The 24,787-nt window shown below is 36.4% G+C and overlaps 1 protein-coding gene across 6 annotated transcripts in view; it reads right to left on the reverse strand.

The window, feature by feature from the left end:
• The window catches only part of AGPS (alkylglycerone phosphate synthase), a 218,573-nt gene that overhangs the window by 179,584 nt on the left and 14,202 nt on the right, over positions 1-24,787 (reverse strand). For all 6 annotated transcript variants that reach the window (XR_007454460.1, XR_007454457.1, XR_007454456.1 and 3 more), the window contains exon 2: positions 4,761-4,850. Coding sequence is in view for 1 of the 6 variants with exons in the window: in XM_049615961.1 (XP_049471918.1) it covers positions 4,761-4,850 (90 nt within the window). In the remaining 5 variants the exon portion in view is untranslated. The remainder of the gene's footprint in view (positions 1-4,760; positions 4,851-24,787) is intronic.

Raw genomic sequence — 24,787 nt, forward strand, 5'->3', positions numbered from 1 at the left:
CTCATGGTTGAAGATTAGTTTGAAAACTTTACGAAATGGTTCTTGTTGGGGCACGTGGGTGGCTCAATTGGTTAAACACCCAACTTCGACTCAGGTCATGATCTCACGGCTTGTGAGTTCAAACCCTGCGTTGGGCTCCGTGCTGACAGCTCAGAGCCTGAAAGCTGCTTCAGATTCTGTCTCCCTCTCTCTCTGCCCCTCCTCTGCTCATGCTCTGTCTCTCTCTCTCTGTTTCAAAAATAAACATTAAAAATAAAATTAAAAAAAAAAAAGAAATAGTTCTTGTTGTAAAATATAAGGTGAGATCAACTCACCACCTTTCCTCAGGACAGAACTGACCTATATTGTAGAAGATATAGAACCAGGGGAAGCTTTTAAGACCAAAGAAATCACTGTGTGGAAAGAAAATTCTGTGAACATAAATACCCAAGAATGAAGTGCACATCAAGATTTATTGTGACTAAAGACAAAGTACTCTCACTCTGCGGCAGTGCACAGAGGCAGCAAACTATTAGTACACACAACTATCTATCCCAGAGTAAGTTCCACAATTGCTAAGCAATTTAAAAGTCTTTTATAATCAGATAAAACTTTAATACCACTGAAAATATAAAGTACAACAAACCCAAAGTCTCTCCATCTAAACACTAACTTGTGCTTTGTAAGCACCAATTAATGTATAATACCTTTAAAGTCCAAGAAAAATGACACTTTTCAAAAATTTTAGTTTGTAGAAAGCTACAGCATTAGCTCTGAAGTATTGCCTTCTGCTGCTTAAACCCATGAGGACTCAATTCATCTATATCTAGAAGGAGTAAGAATAGCAAGATTCTAAATCTAAGGATTTAGGGGTGCCTGGGTGGCTCAGTCAGTTAAGCCTCAGACTCTTGATTTGGGCTCAGGTCATGACCTTATGGTTAGTGAGTTCGAGCCCCGCACGGGGTTCTGTGCTAACAGCGCAAAGCCTGCTTGGGATTTCCTCTCTCTCCCTCTCTCTCTGACCCCCCTGCCACATAAATAAATAAACTTAAAAAAAAAAAAAAAAAAAAAAAAACTAAGGATTTATAAACTGACAAATTACAAATATGTTCAAAAGATAAGACTGTGTTCAGGAAAAAACTTATGATATTTCCCAAAGATCTAGAACAGCTTATAATAATTGCTTCTTTGGCTGGGTTTGAAATGTCAATGTTGCCCTCCCCAAACTACATACAATCAACCACATTTGCTTATAAAAATTTATTTGGATCAGAAATAATGGAAATGGAATCCCCATAAATTTTCATTAAAACTCACTCTTGGTTTCTGGCACCTAAGAATTCTTTTTCCCCAGCTCTGTTTTATTTCATTCTTGGGTATTTTATTCATGTTTTCTATGCAGTTATAGAGAGCAAAGATTTGTTCAGTTCAGATCAGTATTTTCTTATAATTCATACTTTCTAGTCACAAATTCCATTTTCTCTTTGAAGAATATCACAACCTTCTTTTGCTTATGCCCTGTGCCTTCCACTATAACAACAGCAATTTTTGTCACAGGGTAATTTTTTACAAGATGACTAGCTTTACTGTGCTACTGTATAGGGGTAGAGAAGGCTACCATAAAGTGCTCCCAGAGTTTGGAGAGAAAACAAGATCAGTACAATGAATGAGTATGGTTATCTGCAGAAGCACAGTAACAACAGAAACGGCACAAGAATGAAGCTTAAAAACATTTGGGTATCACTCACAACTTTCCACTGAGCAGGTGACCTCACGTAAGCTATTTAACCTCTCTCACCCTCAATCCCCTAATTATTTTTAAGAAAATATGACTACCCATCTTAGGGTTATTTTAAGATAATTCAGTAGCCATTCAATTAAGAAATAGCTATTATTATCTTTAAGAATGTTTGTAAATGTTTTCTGATACAAATCAGACAAATCTACTAATTCAACCATTATCCCCAGGAAACTAGACTAGGTTAACAGAAAGCTATGATCCAATTCAATCCAGTTTATTATCCTCTGTGGTAATGGTACTTCTGGCAGCACTAAAATGGGAACTGAATATTATTTAGTTATTGGCTTTAGTTATTAAATAGTTTATGTAGTACGTATTTAATCCTAGAGCATTTAAATTCCATTTCTGTATTTGGAGAGCTACCCTCCGGATGAGTCGTAGTGAGGAGCAAAGGCTACCTTCCACTAAAGCAAATGTACCTGATATCTACTTTACTGGTCTCCCTTCTAGGCTCTGCCAGTTGGATGCACCCCATTCTATTCCCCTTTCTCCCACTGGACCCAACTCAGGAGTTAATACAAAGAAATGAGGCCTTTAAGGAACTCATTCTGGTTAGAATGGCAGCAGCAGCAATCTTCCAAAGTCTGAAGTCGAACATATAAAATTCTCCGGTTCTATTACAACCTGGATAAAAATCTCTCTTAAGACCACTGAATCTCCTTTGCTCTTAATCTATGCTCTCTGAACAACATCTGAATTACAAATTTTGTATTCTATATATCTTAAAATCAGAAAGGGCTTTAACAAGTGCTCTCTACACTGAAAAAGGAATAATCTAACTATGAATAAATACACTGGGGTTCTAATGTTTTTAATGAGTGTACCGTGAGTGTGGCACATGTCAGACCTCTAAAACCTGATCCTCTCTGTGAAAACTGACAAATCAAGTGTCAGAACACCAGAAATAAGAACCAGATTCTGAACCCATGGCACTACTAAAATGTAATTACTTGAGATATTTTCTGTGACTAATCGTTCGTTTCACACACATACGCTTCCAACACAAACCACTAAATAGCCTACAGTACCCTACAGAAGTAAGTGTCTAATGCTTTCAACAGCACTGTGCATAAGGGACTTTTTACCCCCTCCCATAAAATAAAGATGCTATTCTCTCAAGATCCAAAGAAAGGAAGAAATGAGGACAGTATCTGAAAGGAGAGGAAGTTGATTTTCTAAGTTCAGAAGATTTCTTTTCCCCTCAGAAGATTTGGCAAAGCCAGCTTCTACACTGATAAGTTTCTGTATTAGACATTATTCTATTTAAAATGTGGGACGTTCAACATTTAGAACACTGGTAAATTTAATTTTAACCAGAAATTCCTCCTACCCGAATTATACAATTTCTTAACTAAGCCTCCACCAATATGCTTCCCAGTCAAACTTAAAGATGGGAATGAGAATACGTATAATATTTATTTTTCCTATTAAAAAGCAAGTGTCAAATGTACATTTCACACCTTCATTACAATTAGTTCCTAATTACTACTCCCGAGGTTTTGTTCAGTTACAAAGTATGTTCAAGTCAGAAAACTGGAATGATTATGTTGCAAAGAAAAAGAATTTCTCCAAAGGAATAAAACATTTCTCACTGGTATTTCAATATATTGACATACCATGTAAGTTTTAAGAATATTAACCTAATCATATTAATCCCCGATAGATTTTAAGTCAAAACACAATCCTGGAACAGATTAAAAAAAAATCTGATCCTATTTTTTACCTACTCTCAATTTTTAATTTATAGAGCCAGCATTCAAATCTTACGTGTTTATACTCACTGTCCTTCCAAAACGATTTCAACAGACAAACCCAAAATACCAGCTCTGGCAGGATTGGTTCTTAAAATCAACTAAGAACTTACTTTACAATTCTGTCTGCATCTGGAACAGTAACAATACAAATATTCTTTAGAATTCTTATCAACACATTCCCAAAAACATTTCAGAAATGTGAAAGTTATCACACAAATGATTGTTCTTTCTTCACCACTTCTTCCCTAATGTGTCTCAGAAAATTAATTTTAAAAATACTATTTATATTCACAAAGACCTAAAATTGTTCACCATCCATAATAACCCACACCCAAAAGTAAATTCCCAGTCTTTTTAAAAAAATTTTTTAAGTTTGCTTATTTTGAGAGAGACAGAGACAGTGCAAGTGGGGGAGGGGCAGAGAGAGAGGGAGAGAGAGAATCCCAACCAGAGTTTGACATAAGGCTTGAACTCACAAAACCACGAGATCATGACCTGAGCTGAAACCAAGAGTCAGACACTTAACTGACTGAGCCACCCAGGTGCCCCTAAATTCCCAGTCTTAAACTGGGAGTTACTTTGAACAAGTCAGTGGCATGGAAATTGGGTGGGATCCTGATTCAAACTACCTACCTATAAAATGGCATTTTTTTAGATATCAGGGGAAATGTGGACTGGATAATCAGATATTATAAAATTATCTTATTTTGGGAAATATGATAATGATATTAATATGATTAGCTAATATTAGATCCCTACACTTTCAAAGGAGACATATGTAAATATTTAGAAGTGACACAATGGAATTTACTACCAAAAAAAGAAGGAGCAATTATGTCAAAATGTTGATAGCTTTATTTACTTTCTATTTTTTTAATGTTTATTTATTTTTGAGAAAGAGACAGAGTGCAAGCAAGGGAGGGACAGAGAGAGGGAGACACAGAATCTGAAGCAGGCTCCAGGCTCTCAGCCATCAGCACAGAGCCCAATGTGCGGCTCAAACCCACAAATCATGAGATCATGACCTGAGCCGAAATTGGATGGTGTACCAACCAAGCCACCCAGGCACCCCAAAATGTTGATAACTTTAAGTCGAGGGAGGAGTCATTATATTGTCCTCTCTATGTGTGTCTGTTATTTAACATGACATACATTTGTTATTTATGTTTAAAATTTTTTATAGAAAGAAAGAGGAAAAAAAGGAAAAGAATAAACCAACCAGTTACCTTTTCCCAGTCAACTCAACTTGGCCTTTCTTATTGAAGAAGAACTTAGAATCATTATATCCCCATCCATTCCATTTCATAACTTCTTGCCTAATAATAATTAAAAAAAATACATAAATTAGACTACATTAAATATCTCAAAACTGAATAGTATATCATTGATATTAACTTTCACAATCATTTAAAAGACCTGATCCCACTAACAGTATATCAGTTTAAATAGAATGAATATGGATCAAAATGTCCATGTATTAATTAATATTTCAAATACAGAATCATTCTGATGAGCAGCACCTGCTTCACAAAGGGCAACAACTACATTTAATGAATTCAAAGGAAAAAGAAGGAAAAAGGGAGAAAAATATAATTAGAGTACAAATATGCTTCATGTTGTACATGTTATTAGTTTACATAATAGGACAGTCTAAAAAATTCTGCAATTAAAATAAAACTCACTTGAATAGGAAACAAATTTTTGCATATACTAGAAAAATCACAATTATTAATCTGCTATGATGAAAAGATCAATTTACAGAATAAGTTCACTAGTAATGGCACTACTAGTAGTAGACACTTAATAAAGTATATAAAAAAATCTAAGATGCGTTTACAAACATTCTAAATCCTTCAATTTCCATGTAACCACCAATCTCTACCTTGACCTACATATTAACGTAACAGTTAATGACTATACCAGTTTTTAGTATTCGAAAACAATATGGTATTTTGAATTTCATTGTCTTAAAAAGCATTTTCGGCCAAATCAATAATTGATTCAATTCTGAACATTACATAAGATCTGGACCTGTGCAGAACACAATAAGCAACCACACTGAAGTACTGAAGTACTCTGTCAGCATTTATTATTAATGCTGTGTTTTAGCATGGTGCCCTAGTATATCTGGGCTACTGAAATAAACTGATAACAAATCTTATTGCAAATTCAATTATGCAGTCTATGATGAAGAAAAGAAAACTCTTCTCTACACAGAAATTATTTGCTGCATTAAAATTTCAAAATAGGGGTGTCTGGGTGGTGGCTCAGTCAGTTAAGCGTCTGACTTCAGCTCAGGCCATGATCTCACGGTTCGTGGGTTTGAGTCCCACGTCGGGCTCTGTGCTGACAGCTCAGAGCCTGGAGCTCAGATTTTGCTTCAGATTTTGTGTCTCCCTCTCTCCCTGCCCTTCCCTCACTCGCACTCTGTCTTTTTCTCTCTCTCAAAAATAAATAAACATTAAAAATTTTTTTTAATTAAAAAAAAATAAAATTTCAAACTACATCACAAGAAAAAACCTGTAAATATGTGTGGTGATGGATGTTAACCAGACTTACTGTGGTGATCATTTCACAATATATACAGATTTTGAGTCATTATGTGGTATACCTGAAATTAATTACATGTCAATTATATCTCAGTTTTTTTTAATGTCAAAATAAACAAAGATTTACTCATTAGAAAGCATTTTAATTCTCTATAATTCCCAAGGAAGAAGAAAATGACAACTGACAAGCAAATTTTTTATTACAATCATAATTCTTCACCCAATTCAAAGGCTTTTCAAACAAGTAGAACACCAACATAACAAAACTGAACCAAGTAAAGGTCATACATAAGATTAAGAAAATTAGAGACCAGGCATAATCTCGTTAAAACTAAAGTTGCTATCAATAAAAACTATAGTCCCTATATAAAAACAAACTATTCAAAAATATCTCAAGAGTATCAATCCAGAAACTGGATTTGTAGATGAGCCTGTTATGAACTGTTGCCCAATATTTTCTTCTAATTTCACATTCCTCATTGTAGAGGGAGGTTATGGAAGAAAGCTTTGGAAAAATCTCTACAGAAAAACCTCATGGCTAATATCACCACTAACATACCCATTTTCTTAAGATTACATTTTCTAAAAACTGAATAAGATATCATCTGCTTTACTTTTTTCATAATTCTCTTCACTTTTATGAAATATAATTCACTTAATATTGTATTATATTTCCATAAGAATTTACATGAAGATGATATATATATATGTACATTTTAATTAACATCTTTAATGTTTTTTTGTAATTTTTGTAAACATTTATTTATTATTGAGAGACAGAGAGACACAGAGCGTGAGCAAGGGAGGGGTAGAGAGAGGGGGAGAACAGAATCTGAAGTAGGCTCCAGGCTCTGAAATGTCAGCATAGAGCCCAACGCGGGGCTCGAACTCACAAACTGCGAGATCATGACCTGAACCGAAGTCAGCGGCCTAACCAACTGAGCCACCCAGGCACCCCAGTAATATCTTTAATGTTTTATAATATGTGCATAAATTTTCATTTCTGAAATGCATTTTAATACTGAATTTAAACATTTGTCATGAAGGCTGTATTCTATAAAACAACAGTTTGGTGTTACACAAAATAAATGCAAAAATACCAATATAGTTCTTTTGCTTTGGTATTACAATCAGTAGGCACTGGGAAATTATTTCAGTACAGATGTTAAATTTGGCATGTTTACATAACTTAACAATGAGAATCCTTTGCCTTAAAATTATGTGTAGAATTTTAAACAATTATTCCCATATGGCCTCAAAGTAAAAAGCAAAACCTGACTACATGTGTTCACTCTTGGCACTGCACAAGAAAAATGAATCAAGGGAAGCAGGAAATATCTGCTGCTGTGCAATCAAAAATGAAAAGATTTACATTCTGAAGAATCACTGGCCTTAAATTTTCAGGTGGGTAATATCCTAAAGAATTCCCAAGTTTTCAACTATAGGCTAAAGCTACTTTTTTCTCTCTTTTCGTCTCAATTAGAAAATTCTGCCCATGATATGGGCTTACCATATTTATACCAACTTTTAGAGCCATCCCAGAAGTTGAAATGTAAGCATTTGGAATCCATTTGTACCCCCCACACTCCCAAAACAGTGTTACATTGCTTAAAATAGTATATATTTAAAATCTAGGTTACCCCAAAATCAATCTTCTGATATCTTCAAGTACCCCATGTGTTAAATAAAAAAGTAGGTGAATTTCCCGGGCTTCTGGTTTTAAACTTTTGTACACAGGTATCCCTTCAAATTACTAATATATTCTATGACAGTTAAACACAACTATGTGATTACATTAAACTTTCAAAATAACTTCTTATACAGAAAATACAATGAGTAACTTGAAGGGCATTGTAGCATTAGCATTTTAAAACAGTTAAAAGTAAAACCTCACACAATCACAGAATTCTAAAACTAAAAAAAAAGATCCTGAGAAATCACCTAGTTCAATTGCTCATTTTTCAAATGAAGAAACTTGTGCCCAGAGAAGCTCTCATGATTAAACAGCTAAGCTAGTTGTAAGCATCAGAAAGTGAATCCCTAGTCTTGTGACTCTTCCTCTTTAGAAAGGTAATGTCTTAAACCCACCAAATCATGCCCTCAAGTAACCAAAATGACTTAAAGGAACCCTTTTTCCTTGACATCAATATTTTTCAAAGCACTATTACATGTTATTATTATAGCCATTCTTCTGCACTTGATCTTAAGGGAAACATTTGAAAATCAAGGACTATGGTGCCGTCAGGAACCCCAGTGCCCTCACTTCCTTTATGTACAGTATTTGAATTCTGGCATTCAGAATAATGATCCCAAAAGCATGGCAAGCACTAAAATGATGAATGATCAAAGAAATATCAACATTCCATAAGATTCAAATAAAAAGATTCAATTTTCTACTGACCCCAAAGATCAATTAACCAGACTGATCCCTCAGACTTTCCAATTCTTAGAGCTAACTTTACACTAAATTTAAGGTCTTCAAAATATAAGACCCTTCCTCCTGCCAAGAAAAAAGATAAGTCCGTTTGATTTTGTTACACGAAAAAAATAAAACAAATGTTTTACCCATTTACATATCTGACCACAGTACCAAATGGTAAAGAAGCACTTTGTTTTAGCTGGCATAACAAAAGAAAACGGAGACATAATGTAGCATCATGTATACACAAGGTGGCAGTATTCTCCCATGATATATATATTATTTCCCAGTGCTGTGGTTTGCACAATTTTTAACTGAAGTATTTAGACTTAGCACTATTATTATGAAAACCAGAGATCTTTTCTTAAATTGGGAGATGTTCACTTTTAAGTCTCTATATACACATAGATTACTACTCCTCTAATACTAATAAATTTCAAGCATCCTGATATAAATGCATGGTTTCTACCACTGCTATTTCTAATTATACTTTTCACTAGAAAAAAAGGAAAGGAAAACATGCTTTAACCTAATTTTATTTTGGCTCAGCAGTAAAAAACTCAGTTAAGTGATAACTAAAAAAAAAGAATTTTTTCCATATAATTCCAATAATCAAAATTCTAATAAAAGATACTTCATTACTTAGTTCTGATGAAAATCAAATTTTTATCTATCATTTCTAATTCAAACAATGAGAAAAAGGTACTATGATCTCAGAGCTTTTAGAAAATAAAAACTGAAGTATGAAACTTAAGCCTCAATGCTGGATTTCTAACAAACCATGCTCAGCATCAGATAAATTCAAATTAATCCCATATGTAGTACAATATGTAGAAGTTAAAAATTAAAAAAACTTTCAGGATTTTTTTGTACTATTTAAAAATCCTTACTATCAGGTTGCGTGCTTAATTACCTTAGGACCAAAATAACCTAAAGGAAATCATGAAAGTGAAGTAAATAAAGAGTTGAGATACCAAGAACTGATCAACAAATATACCCCTAAAAAGATCTTTTACAAAAATATCCCTATAAATGAAATAATAATCCTAACTTCTTTTATTAAAAAAAAAAATGAAGCTAAGTTACCATTAAAAATATAAAGGCCTAATGAGGGAGAAAAACTATGGAACACTAATTCTAAATTTAATTTAAAATGTACATGTTTTAAAATAAATTTAAATATCATGTCTATTCTATAATTCCTACAAAATTATTTCTAAAAATTCAATAGCAAAACTATGTAAAACCATTTACAATACTTACTGCCTCAATCTAACAGTGCAACTAATTCTCTTTTGTTAATCTAAGTAACTTAGTTATAAGTACAATAATTTATGTATACTATAAGAGAAAGCCCCTTTACAAAAAAGAATAGAAAAAAAAATTTTTTTAAAAAGACATGGAAGGGCCACCTGGGTGGCTCAGAAGATTAACCTTTGATTTTGTCTCAGATCATGCTCTCAAGGGTTCATGAGTTCAAGCCCCACATTGGGCTCTGGACTTAGAGTGTGGAGCCTGCTTGGGCTTCTCTTTCTCTCTTTCTTTCTTTCTTTCTCTTTCTCTCTCTCTCGCTCTCTCACTCTCTTTCCCCCGCCCCCCGTCTCTCACAGAATAAACTTAAAAAAATTTTTAAAAGGTATGGACAAATTATCATCACTTAACACTGCTACAAATCTCATGACTCCAAGACTATTAAAACATTTTACTTAGAAAATAGATGTCATCAGGCTTCGACAGCTTGATATAATCAAACATCTGAATCACAGAATACTTCCTTTTGCCCTGATATAAAACTCACCAACCAACTCTCCTGATTATATTTTATTTTCTACCAAGAAAAAGTGGCCAACTGAACCAAATAAACCAAATAAATTACCAGGTTTGATAATTTTGCTTTTTCACCATGAATTAGTCTATTGGCATTCTAATTAACTTTGGTCACTAATGAAGATAGTTTACACAAGACAGACCACCTGAATATGATTGACTCTGGTACCCTGACAAGATTAGGCTTCTGGACAGTTCAACAAGATAATATCCCTTACCTCTAGACAGTATACCTTCTCCTTGCAAAACATGGACATGATTCTGTGACACTTTAAACTTCAACATGAATTTCAATCTTCCTTCCACATCTTCATTATAAGTTTTAAATCTCTAGTGGCCATAATAAAAATTTGGTCCTTGCACGTGATAAATTATTAATCAGCTTTCTAATTTCTTCCAATGTGATAGTGTAAAATGGACTAAATATAAGATTTATGACAGAGAACATTGTTAGCAAGAACATGGAGAAGGAAACCCAAATGCATTACTGATAAACTACTCCATGGATCAATCGTGTGCTAAGTTTTCATAGGTAATGCCATTTCTATGACCCAGCTATACAACTCCTGGGTTTATACTCAGGAGGAATTCACAGACAGTTTCATAAGGGAATAACTTTGATATATTCTCTGGAGCATTATTTGTAAGAGTAGCTAGAGGCATCACTAAAGGAATGGATAAGTGTTAAGTAAATTCTGTGAAAGAATATGCAGCAACCAAAAGCAATAAGGAAGATAGATACATATACAGAAACATAGAAAGGTTAAACAGCAGAGAACACAAAAGGAGAAAACAGGTAAAAGATCTACAACATACTATTTTTTTTAGTTCATGGCATTTGTCTATGAACAAAAGAGGCCTCTCTTTTCTTTTCCTCCATCTCTGATTTCTAATCCTATCTGCCCCCTTCTATGGGCATCCATAAATGTTCTCAAGCATATGTGTATGTGTTTTGTAAAATATGCAGTGTTACTTTGTGTATGTATTTTTAATTTGATTAAATAGTGTTATGCTACTTTATTAGCATTTTATTAATAGTATTATACTATTATGCAAATACCATGGACTAAAAAGGTATGATTACTGCAACTCTGTATCTGAAGCAAATATGTTGCTCAGCCCTTGAATCTCAGTGCAGTTTCTCTTCAAGAAAACAATTCTTTCTTTCACATATACATAGATATTCCATGATGGTTTATTATAAAACCCACTGTTGGATTTCTTAGCAATCCCCACAATTTTTTTTTTAAATAATAGAATTCCATTCAGAATGAATCAACTTCAAATATTCAGCAAACCAAATATGTATTTAACTTGCTACAGTCAACTCTTTAGAGTTCACAAGAAAGTGGTACTTCTCAGAAGAAACTTTTCAAAACCTGAATTCAAGGGTCAAAAATTGTGTCCCCAAGGTTGAAATCCTATTACATTTGCTATGAATCAATGAATGGAAGAAAAAGGAATGTATAAGTATGGGGGAGAGGGGCAGGAACCTTATAGACAGAGGCACAAAGAAGCAGGGAAAGAAGGGAGGTCTGGGGCAAATAAGGCAAAGCCAGTCTTACACCTTGACAGAATAATCTGGCACTCACTACTCACTGAGGCTCCTGGGATGACTTCCCTTACGCCCCAATCTTTCTTCACACACACCAAATTCTAACTGGAAATTCATTATTGTTTGAAAAATCTCTTTAAAAAAGAAATTCCAAGTATTTCATGCTAGGGCAGGCATGTTATATAAGCACATACTCCCAAAAGCCTGGTACCTGCCATTCCGAAGGCCTAGAAAGACACAACTATCCTGTCTTTTACCTTCATGTCTTAGTCTATGTAACAAGTACAAAAGTACTAATTAGTATCAGGGAGTTGTCTTGGCAAAAGACAAAGAACAAGGATGTACACTTCCCTTGACCACGTGAGCTCCCTGATCTATACTTTAAATTATTCCCTCTACTGTCCGCTTGTAATCTAATCAATATGGCGATTTAGGCAGAGAATTCCAGACTGTCTACCACCAGCTGGAAAATGCCGATTCACTTTTATTGCTTTCCTCCCTGTTTGCTAGTAATTGAAATAGGAATTGTATCACAAGCATGTTGGATTGACCAATCTGTAAGCGACCAAAGACCATTTCTGGTACAGTCTTACATTTCTGCAAACAACAAAGAAACATGAATGTCTCCAAAAGTCTGTATGCCATTTTTCAACAGAAACCAAGCTTCTGAGTTCCCTTTTCCAGCTGTCTTCCAGGGTACAACCCAATAATCTTGACAAGACCCTAAAAAAGCCAAGACTAAAATCCATATCTGCTTGATATAGAGTATTCTTACAACAAATGTTTTGTTTGTTTTTTGACTTAATACAATAGTAAGCAGCAGCCCCTTCTACTTTAAATGAACAGGTTGTTGGAGTTTTCACCTTTGCTTCTGAAAAAGCCACAGGAAAAAAATGAACCCCACAAAGTTCGGAGGGAGAAAAAAATATTTATTAAAATCAAGGCCCAATCACAATTACAATTGAAATTCCCAATCGTCTTGGGAGTATAAACATCACCTTGGGAATTCATGTTAAAAGCAGAGTCCTGGATGTCACTCTAGACCTAGCCAATGATTAGAATCTTTGAGACTGAGGCCTTAGAATCTAAACCTTTTAAACAAGCCCAGCCAGAAAATTGTGGGGCAGGTCATCCACAGACTCTAATTGTGTAAGCACTGCCTTGAGGCACGAGGTAAAGTTGACAGCAGAAGCCTCATCTGTTGAATAGCCACAAAGAGATACAAAGCATTAATGTAAATGGTTTATAAAGTTGCTCTCACCCAAACTCTATGAAAATCAGAAGGGACTGGAACTGCAGGGAAAGGGCGATAACTTTAAATTCACTGCACTATAGGACAGGATGAACCAGCGTGGAGTTCTGTGACAAAACAAGGCAGCAAGAGGGCAAAGTGAGAAATGTGGAAGACAGGGGAAAGAGGGTAACAGGAAATGGAGATTCGTTTTCCATAAGAGCAGAGGTAGACAGGTGCGTACCCAATTTTACAAAGGATTATCCAAGAAGGGCGAATGAAGGCTATATAGAAATAATACTTTCTGATCCAAAATGTAGAAAGTCAATCTGTTATGGAAATGTTCCTACTTTATACATGTTAAAAGGGTAACAAAACTAAAAAGGCGATGGTTCATCGAATAATTTATCTCTAGCACAATTATGTTTATTCAAATTTCAATACATGTGTTCACCAACGCCACACACCAAGTAGAACTGAAGAAGGCGTGCAAATGCCAAGTGGCACAATGGTGACTATTGTGTACAAGATACTGACAATCAGCGCATCCTGCAGTACAAGCAATTGCTAATTCTCTTCATTCTTTGCATTCTTCCTTTTCTCCCTAACACATAAGGTGGTATTAATTAGAAACCTGTTCTCAATATTAAAATGTCACGGCTGTCATTGAGGACCTCCAACTTCTTATGCTTTCACCTTCAGACACTATGTCAGCACTGGATTTTCCTTATGCTTTCTATACAGTATACTGCAATAGAATATACTGTATAATACTATAAAGCTAAGGACTTTACAATCATGACTTCATTTCCTTTTCACATCAATGTTTGTGAGATTGATGATGTAGGTGTTATTATTCCTATTTAAAACATAAGAAAGGCTTAGAAAAACAGTAGCTTGTCCAAACAGTATATGACACAACTAGGATAAATCTTGTTCTTCTGGCTCCAACACTCCTTAACTACTAAGCTATGATTTTAATACACTTGCTGATTGCCACACGTGGAGTAAGAAGTATTACAAGAACTCAGAGAATATAGTGTTCATCTCTAGCTGAGAGAAGAAGGCTTCATTCTAGTTGCTTTGGAAGATGACAGAAATTCAATAATCAAGCAGAGGCAGAAAAGCACAAGGACTTTCCCATGCTAATAGCTCAAATTGGCTGAAGCATAGAACATATGCAAGAAAGTCATGGAGAACAGCAGAGATGTCAAATTATAGGGATTAAGCCTTATTTCATCAAAACAGTATTTTCTATGTACCATGCCGTCACCAAAAGTAAAAAATCTAACAGTATCTGCTTTAAAGTTGTGCTGCTCTCCAGTGTGGATGAAATTCTAATTCTTTAACATAGCATACAATGTCCTTTACAATCTGGCTCCAAACTACATTTTCACCTTCCTTAACAACTACTCTTCCAGCCACACTAAAAGTTATCACAATTCCTTATACACACCATGACCTTTTATGTCTGCCTGTCTTTGCATGTATACATATATCCCTTGTCTGAAATGCCTTTCTCTCTCTAGAAAACTCCTATTTATCCATCAAGAACCACTCCAAAAGTTACTCTTCCTATAAAGCCTTCCTATCTTCCTCAGAAAGAATTTATGGTTCCTTCTGCACACACTGTAGCATTTACTATGTCATACCTTCTATATACCTATCTATGTATCTCTACTGAACTGTCAATCAGTTTTGCAGTGTCAGAATGTAGCACAGGACTAGCAGGCAGCATGTACTCACACTTTCTCTGAACAAAGATTGGTCTGGTAATGGAATGGAGAATCATTTGAAGGGGAAAAAATAAAGGAAGACCAGAATAGATGTGAGACAATTTGAAGATTTCATCTAGGGGCGCCTGGGTGGCTCAGTCTGCTAAGTGTCCAACTCCTGATTTTGGCTCAGGGCATGATCTCTCGGTCCATGAGCTCTGCACTGATAGTGTGGAGCCTGCCTGAGATTCTCTCTCTCCCTGCCCCTCCCCCCTGACTTGCACACTTGCACACACGCTCTCTCTCTCTCTCAAAATAAATAAACATTAAAAAATATATATTTCATCTACGTTGGCATCTATGGGAGAAAAACAAAAGTGTCTTGACAATCACAAGTAATAGAATCTACCTGATCTGGGGGCGCCTGGGTGGCTCAGTTGGTTGGGCGTCCAAGTTCAGCTCAGGGCATGATCTCACGGTTCGTGAGTTTGAGCCCCGCGTCAGGCTCTGTGCTGACGGCTCAGAGCCTGGAGCCTGCTTCGGATTCTGTGTCTCCCTCTCTCTCTGCCCCTCCCCTGCTCATTCTCTCTCTCTGTCTCTCAAAAATAAATAAACATTAAAAAATTTTTTTTTTAGAATCTATCTGCTCTGTCAACAGTGTGGATGAGGGAGAGGGAATGGAGTTCGGCAAAGCCTTATGACTGAGACATTGGGCTTGTGTATTTCAATAACAGTAGAAGTAAACAGAAATAATGGAGTAGTAGGATTGAGGGCTAAAATAACAGCCTTATACATGCATACTAGATTGGAGAATTTAGCAAGATAGTCAGATAGAAATGTGCAATAATTTAAAATGTGAAAATGGAAGTTGACAGAGTTAGAAATATTAACTTAGAAGTTCCCCCAATAGTGGTAAAAGCTAATACAGTCTGAGTGGATGAAGTTATTAAGGAAGAAAATGTTTAAAAAAAAAAAAAAAAGGACTAAAAATTAACCTTAAGAATTTGTAAATTTAGGAAGCAGAAGGAAGAAAAGTCAGCAAAATCATGGCCAGTAGGGTGGGAAGAAAACCAAGATAGTATGACATGGGAGCTAAGGAAAGAAATATTAGGTACCAGGTATTGGGAACTGGTCAAGAAAATGACTTAACGATTTTATACCTAGGTTATTGATGGCTTTTAAAACAACTGTTTCACAAGAGTGTTATAGGCTGAAAACAATTTCAGTAAGTTATTTGAGTGTGTTTTTAAGAAGCAGGCAAAGTCAACAAAGAAAAAAAACTGATGAGGTTCTGGAAAAAATGGCTAAGTAGGAGGATCCTGAGTTCACCTAGTCCCATGGACACACTGAGATAACAGCTACCAAAAGTGCAACTAACTCTGAAAATCACCCAAAGACTGGCAGAACAGACTTTCCACTGTTAATTGTAAAGAGAAGGCCACATCAAAAAGGGCAGGACAGGCAGAGATGTAATTGGGAACCAAACTCTGCTCCCCATCCCCACTCCTTCTCCTCGACCCTTCATCCTCTCCACCATCCCCACCATCCCCACCAACCCATGTCTCCACAGGACTAACCACAAACAGGAGGGATATCACAAGCACAGAGAAGTGGAAGGATCAGACCACACCTGGCCCTAAGGAGACAAATCCTGTAACATTTGGCTTTCAAAACCAGTGGGGCTTAATTTAGGAAGTTTCTGCAATCAGCAGGGCTTAACTCCAGGTACTCTAAAAATAACTGGGTTTAGCTATAGGAGACACCCAGAGGGAGATTAAAAAATAGTCCCCACCCTTAAAGAGACAGCATAACAAATAACCCAGCAAGATACAACAATAGAAGCAGCAGCCTGAAAAGCCCCTGGCATATACTGAAGGAGGTTTATTTGCTAATCTCCGAAGTGCACTGGAAGGACAGGGATACTTAGGAGAATTCTCTAAGAACAAAAATGCTGGCAGGCACCATTTCTCTCCCCCTGCCCAAACCTAGATAGCCAGACACTTGCAGGAACCGGCATGAACACTCTCCATCTATCCTGCTAGCACTGGACACCGTGTAAATGTTCTCCTTCAGATCCACCCTACCCAACCGGACCCAGTTGGCAGGTGTCACTTCAAAGCACTCCTCCCCTAAGTCTTCATACAAGCAACCCCAACAGGGACCAGTGTTACTCCAAAGCGACTCCTACCCTGGGAAGAGGGGAAGATAATCACACACCTGTGTGCCTGCAGTCCTAGCAGCAAACCTTATAGCTGGCAGTGCAGAGAATGTGCCCTCCCAATTAGTCCTGGACTAGGAGCAGGCATTTGGTCTGAGAGCCCACCCTGTGCACAAATGAAAACTTCTCAAGAGAGAATACAGGGAAAACACCCTGCAGGTCAGTATGACTGCAACCCTAGCAGATGGGCTGAGGACAGGCATCTGGTTTGACTGTAGACATTGCCCACCACAAACCTACAGTGGCCCCAGACTGGCCCCTGAGCAGCACAGGGGCCAAACGCTGCCCAGTGCACCCACAACAGGCAAAGTGGACCACGGCAGCCAACTGAATTGAAGGCAAATGTGGATCAGTCACAAAAGGGCACACACAACCCACACAGGAGACACCTGAAGTGTCTGGTTCTGATGAACAAGGGGCATTCAGCTGCAGGACACCACAGGACCTCTTCTTCATAAGGCCACTACTTTCAATATCAGGAGACATAGCTGACTTGCCTAATACACAGAAACAAACACAGAGAATTAGACAAAATGAGGGGACAGAAGAATATGTCCCAAATGAAAGAACAGGACAAAACTGCAACAAAAGAGCTAAATGAAATATAGATAAATTGTATGCCTGAAAAAAAAAAATTCAAAGTAACAGTCATAAAGATACTCACTGGATTCAAGAAAAGAGCCAGTGAGACCTTCAACAAACATAGATAGATAGATAGATAGATAGATAAAAAGAGATTAAGAACTGAGTAACTGAAATTAAAAATATACCAAGAGAGGGTATTCTGGCTGGTTCAGTCAGTGGAACTGTGACTTCTGATCTCAGGATTGGGAGTTTGAGCCCCAAATTGGGTATAGGGATTACTTAAAAATTAAAAAAAAAAAATCTTAGGGGCACCTGGGTGGCTCAGTCGATTAAGTATCCAACTCTTGGTTTTAGTTCAGGTCATGATCTCGTGGTTTTGTGAGTTTGAGCCCCACAGTGGGCTCTGACTGACAGTGCAGAGCCTGCTTGGGATTCTCTCTCTCCCTCTCTCTCTGCCCCTCCCCCACTCATGCTGCCTATCTCTCTCAAAATAAATAAACATAAAAAATGATAATAATAAATAAATAAATTGATTTTTAAAATACACGAAAGGGAATCAACAGCAGATTAGAGCAGGCAGAAGAACAAATCAGCATTCTGGGGGACAGGGTAATGGAAAGCCACTAAGCAGAATAGCAAAAGAATAGCAAAAACTGAGAATAAGTTAAGGGAACTCAGCAACATCATCACATGTAATAACCTTTCCCGTATAGGAACCCCAGAAGGAGAAGAAAGAGAAAGGGGAAAAAAACATATTTGAGAAAATAATAGCTGAAAACTTCCCTAATCTATAGAAGGAAACAAACATCCAGATCTAGGAAGCACAGAGGATCCTTAACAAGATGAACCCAAGGAGGTCCACACATAATTAAATTAGCAAAAAAGTAATGATAAAGAGGGAATCTTAAAAGCAGCAAAAGAAAAGTTACATATAAGGGAAACCCCTAAGGCTATGAGCTGATTTTTCAGCAGCAACTTAGTAGGCCAGAAGGGAAGGGCATGATGTATACAAAGTACTGAAAGGAAAAAACCTGCAACCAAGAATACCCTACCCAACAAGATTATCATTCAGAATAGGAGAGATAAAGAACTTCCCAGACAGACAAAAGTTAAAGGAGCTCATCACCACTAAACCAGCCTTACAAGAAATGTTAAAGGCAATTCTTTGAGTGGAAAAAAAAATGGCCATAATGAGTAGTAAGAATTATAAACGGAAAAAAATTCACAGGCAAATGATAACATACAATAAAAGTAGATTAGTAATTTATAAAACCACTATGGAGGTTAAAGCACAAAAGCGGTTAAGTCAATTATAGCTACATAAATCCACCAAGGACTTCACAAAATAGAAGGATGTATAGCATCATATACGTAAAATGTGCGGGGGGGGGGGGTAGTAAAATTTACTGCTTTTAGAATGGGTTCAAACTTAAACGACCATCAACTTAACACAGACTGCTACACACATAAGATGTTATATGTAAACCTAAATAGTAACCACAAATCAAAAACCTTTAATAGATACACAAAAAGTAAGAAAAAGGAATTCAAACATAACTAAAAGAAAGCTATCAAAACACAAGAGAAGAGAGTAAAAGAAGAAAGGAACAGATGGACTTCAAGCTGTATTACAAAGCTGTAATCATCAAGACAGTATGATACTGGCACAAAAACAGACACTCAGATTAATGGAACAGAATAGAGAACCCAGAAATGGACACACAAACATATGGCCAAATAATCTTTGACAAAGCAGGAAAGACTATCCAATGGAATAAAGACAGTCTCTTCAGCAAGTGGTGCTGGGAAAACTGGACAGCAACATGCAGAAGAATGAACCTGGACCACTTTCTTACACCATACACAATACTAAACTCAAAGTGGATGAAAGACCTAAATGTAAGACAGGAAAGCATCAAAATCCTGGAGGAGAAAGCAAGCAAAAACCTCTATGACCTTGGCCACAGCAACTTCTTACTCAACACGTCTCCAGAGGCAAAGGAAACCAAAGCAAAAATGAACTATTGGGACCTCATCAAAATAAAAAGCTTCTGCACAGAGAAGGAAACAATCAGCAAAACTAAAAGGCAACCAACAGAATGGGAGAAGATACTTGCAAACGACATATCAGATAAAGGGCTAGTATCCAAAATCTATAAAGAACTTATCAAACTCAACACCCAAAAAACAAATCATCCAGTGAAAAAATAGGCAAAAGACACGAATAGACACTTCTCCAAAGAAGACATCCAGATGGCCAACCGACACATGGAAAAAATGCTCAATATCACTCATCAACAGGGAAATACAAATCAAAACTACAATGAGATACTACCTCACACCTGTCAGAATGGCTAACACTAACAACTCAGGCAACAACAGATGTTGGCGAGGATACACACAAAGAGGATCTCTTTTGCACTGCTGGTGGAAATGCAAACTGGTGCAGCCACTCTGGAAAACAGTATGAAGGTTCCTCAAAAAATTAAAAATAGAACTACTCTACGACCCAGCAATTGCACTACTAGGTATTTATCCAAGGGATACAGGAATGCTGTTTCGAAGGGGCACATGCACCCCAATGTTTAGAGCAGCACTATCAACATTAGCTAAAGCATGGAAAAGAGCCCAAATGTCCATCGATGGATGAATGGATAAAGAAAACATGGTATATATATATACAATGGAGTATTACTCGGCAATCAAAAAGCATAAAATCTTGCCATTTGCAACTACACAGATGGAACTAGAGGGTATTATGCTAAGCGAAATTAGTCAAAGAAAGACAAATATCATATGACTTCACTCATATGAGGACTTTAAGACACGGAACAGATGAACACAAGAGAAGGGAAGCAAAAATAATATAAAAATAGGGAGGAGGACAAAACATAAAAGACTCTTAAATATGGAGAACAAAAAGAGGGTTACTGGAGGGGTTGTGGGAGGCGGGATGGGTTAAATGGGTAAGGGGCATTAAGGAATCTACTCCTGAAATCACTGTTGCACTATATGCTAACTAACTTGGATATAAATTTTTAAAAAAAGAAGGAAAGAAGGAAAGAAAGAAAGAGAGAAAAACTACCAAAACAACCATAAAACAAGTAATAAAATGGCAATAAGTACATATTTATCAATAATTACTTTAAATGTAGGGGCACCTGAATGGCTCAGTCAGTTAAATGTCTGACTCTTGATTTCAGCTCAGGTCATGATCTCCTAGTCATGAGATTGAGCCCCACTTTGGGCTCTGGACTGGGCATGGAGCCTGCTTGAGATTCTCTCTCTTCCTCTTCCTCTGCCCTTCCCCAACTTGCGCATGTGCATGATCTCTCTCTCTCTCTCTCTCTCAAAAAAAAAAAAAAAAATTACTTCAAATGTAAATGGACTAAATGCTCAATCAAAAGACACAGGGTTAAGTATGCTGTAGTTTTTTAAATTATAAAAAAGCAAGACATAGGGTGTTAGATGGATAAAAAAAGCAAGATCCATCTATATGCTACCTACAGGAGACTTACTTCAGACCTAAACGCACATGCAGATCAAAAGTGAAGGGATGGAAAAAACATTCAGCATACAAATGGAAGCAAATGAAAACTGGGTAGCAATATTTATATCAGACAAAATAGACTTTAAAATAAAGCCTGTAATTGAGGTGTCTGGGTGGTTCAGTTGGTTAAGTGTCTGACTCTATCTCAGCTCAGGTCTTGATCTCAGGATTGTGAGTTCAAGCCCTGTGTTCATCCCAGTGTGGAGACTACTTAAAAATTTTAAAAAAGTAAAATAAATAAATAGATAAATAAATAAACAAACAAAGACTGTAAAAAGAGACAAAAGATACTACATAACAAGAGAACAATCCAACAAAGGGATATAGCAATTACATATATCTATGCACCTAATATGCTAGCACCTAAGTACATAAAGCAACTATCAACAGACACAGACACAAAGGAAGAAATTGACAGTAATAAGATAATAGTAGAGGACTTTAACACCCACTTACATTGAGGGATAGATCATCCAAACAGAAAACCAAGGAAATGCTTTAAATGACATCTCAGACCTAACAGATATATTCAGAACAGTCCATTCAAAAATAGCGGAATGTACATGAAACATTCTTCAGAACATATCACATTAGGCCACAAAACAAGTCTCAATTTTTTTAATGTTTATTTTTTTTTATTTTGAGAGACAGCAAGTGAGCGAGCAGATGGGGAAGGGGCAGAGAGAGAGGGAGAGAGAGAATACCAAGCAGGCTCTGTGCTGTCAGCGCAGAGCCTGATGCAGGGCTTGAATTTATGAAACATGAGATCATGACCTGAGCCAAAATCAAAAGTCAGATGCTTAACTGAATGAGCCGCCCAAGTGCCACTCAATAAATTTTAAAAGACTGAAAGCATATAATTCATTTTCATACCACAATGGTATGAAACTAGAAATCAATCACAAGAAAAATATGGAAAGAACACAAACACAAGGAGGCTAAATTCACATGCTACTAAACAATGAATGGGCCAACCAAGAAATCAAAGAGGAAATTAAAAAATACGTAGAGACAAATGAAAATGAAAACAGAACAGTCCCAAGTATTTGGCATACAGCAAAAGCTGTTTTTAAGAGGGAATATTAGAGGAGCACCTGGATGGCTCAGTTGGTTAAGCATCCAACTTCAGCTAAGGTCATGTTCTTGCAGTTCACAAGTTCAAGCCCCACGTTGGGTTCTATGCTGACAGCTCTGAGCCTGGAGCCTGCTTCAGATTCTGTGCCTCCTCTCTCTGGCCCTCACCTGCTCATGCTCATGCTCATGCTCTGTCTCTCTCTCTCTCTCTCAAAAATAAATAAAAAACATTAACAAAAATTAAAAAAAAAAAAGAGGGAAGATTACAGCATTACAGGCCTACCTCAAGAAACAAGAAAAACCTTGGGGCACCTGGATAGTTCAGAGTTCAAGCCCTGCATCATGCTCTGTGCTGACAGCTCAGAGCCTGGAGCTTGCTTCAGATTCTGTGTCTCCCTCTCTCTCTGCCCCTCCCCCACTCATTCATATTCATTTTCTCTCTCTCTCAAAAATAAACATTAAAAAATGTTTTAAAAAAACAACAAGAAAAATCTCAAATAAACAGGCTACACTTACACCTAAAGGAGCTAGAAAAAAGAACAAAGCCCAAAGCCAGTAGAAAAAAAGAAATAATAACAATAAAGGCAGAAATAAATGAAACATAGATTTTAAAAGCAATAAAATAGATCAATGAAACCAGGAGCTGTTTCTCTGAAAAGAGAAACAAAATTGATAAATCTTTAGCCGGATTCATTAAGAGAGAGAGAGAGAGAGAATGCACATGCTCAAATAAAACCAGAACTGAAGAAGAAATAACAACCAACACCACAGAAATACAAGGGATTATAAAAGAATATTATCAAAAATTATATGTCAACAAATTGAACAACCTAGAAGATATGAATAAAATCCCAGAAATATATAACCTTCCAATACTGCATTAGAAAGAAGAAAATTTGAACAGAATGATCACCAGCAATGAAATGGAATCAGTAATCAAAAAACTTCCAACAAACAAAAGTCTAAAACCAGGTGGCTTCACAGGTGAATTCTACCAAAAATTTAAAGAAAAGGTAATATGTATTCTTCTCAAACTATTCCAAAAAATAGAAGAAAAAAAAAAAAAAAGAAAGAAACATTCTAAATGACACATTACCCTAAAACCAGATAAAGACACTACAAAAAACAAACAAAACAAAAACAAAAACAAATAAACCCAGCCAATATCTCTGATGAATACAGATGCAAAAATACTCAACAAAAATATTATCAAATCAAATCCAACAATACATTAAAAAAATCATTCACCCTGATCAAGTGGGATTTATTCTAGGGATACAGGGGTGGTCCAATATTTGCAAATCAATCAACATGATACATCACATTAACAAGAGAAAGAATAAAAATCATATGATCATCTCAATAGATGCAAATAAAAGTATCTGACAAATTACAACATCCAGTCATGATAAAAGCTCTCAATAAAGTAGGTTTAGAGGAAACATACCTCAACATTATAAAGGCCATATATGAAAAACCCACAACTAACATCATCCTCATGGGGAAAAATTGAGAGTTTTTCCTTTAAGATCAGGAAAAAGACAAGGATATCCATGTCCACTCTTACCATTGTTTTTATTCTACATAGTACTAGAAGCCCTAGCCACAGCAATCAGACAACAAAGAGAAATAAAAGGCATCCACATTGGTAAGGAAGAAGTAAAACTTCCACTGTTTGCAGATGACCTGATAATATATATAGAAACACTCAAGGAGCACCTGGGTGGCTCATTTGGTTAAGTGGCCAACTCTTGATTTCAGCTCAGGTCATGATCTCTGGTTCATGGGTTTGAGCTCTGCATGCAGCTCTGCACTGACAGTGCAGAGCCTGCTTGGGATTCTCTGGCTCCCTTTCTCTCTGCCTCTCCCCTATTCATTCGTTCTCTCTCTTATTCTCTCTCTCACTCTCAAAAATAAAAAAATAAAAACATTAAAAAAAACACTCAAGATTCCACCAAAATAAATGAATTCAGTCAAGTCACAGACTACAAAAACAAAACAATAAAAAAAACTTGCAATTCTACACTATAGACTAATAACGAAGTAACGAAAAGAAAAATTAAGAAAACAATCCTATTTATAATTGCACTAAAAACAATAAAATACCTAGGAATAAACTTAACTAAGGAAGTGAAAGACCTGTACTCCTAAAACTATAAAACACTGATGGAAAAAAAATTAAAGATGACACAAACAAATGGAAAGATATTCCGTGTTCATGGATTGGAAGACCCAGTATTTATTTATTTTTTTTACATTTATTCATTATTGAGAGACAGAGAGAGACAGAGCATGAGCATGGGAGGGGCAGAGGGAGGGGGAGACACAGAATCTGAAGCCGGCTCCAGGCTCTGAGCAGTCAGCACAGAGCCTGACGTGGGGCTCAAACCCATGAGCATTGAGATCATGACCTGAGCCGAAGTTGGATGCCTAACTGACTGAGCCACCCAGGTGCCCCAAAAGACCCAATATTTTTTAAATGTCCATACTACCCAAAGCAACCTACAGATTCAATACAATCTCTATCAAA

Source organism: Panthera uncia (genome assembly GCF_023721935.1).
Source record: "Panthera uncia isolate 11264 chromosome C1 unlocalized genomic scaffold, Puncia_PCG_1.0 HiC_scaffold_3, whole genome shotgun sequence".
In the NCBI taxonomy this organism is placed as follows: domain Eukaryota; kingdom Metazoa; phylum Chordata; class Mammalia; order Carnivora; family Felidae; genus Panthera; species Panthera uncia.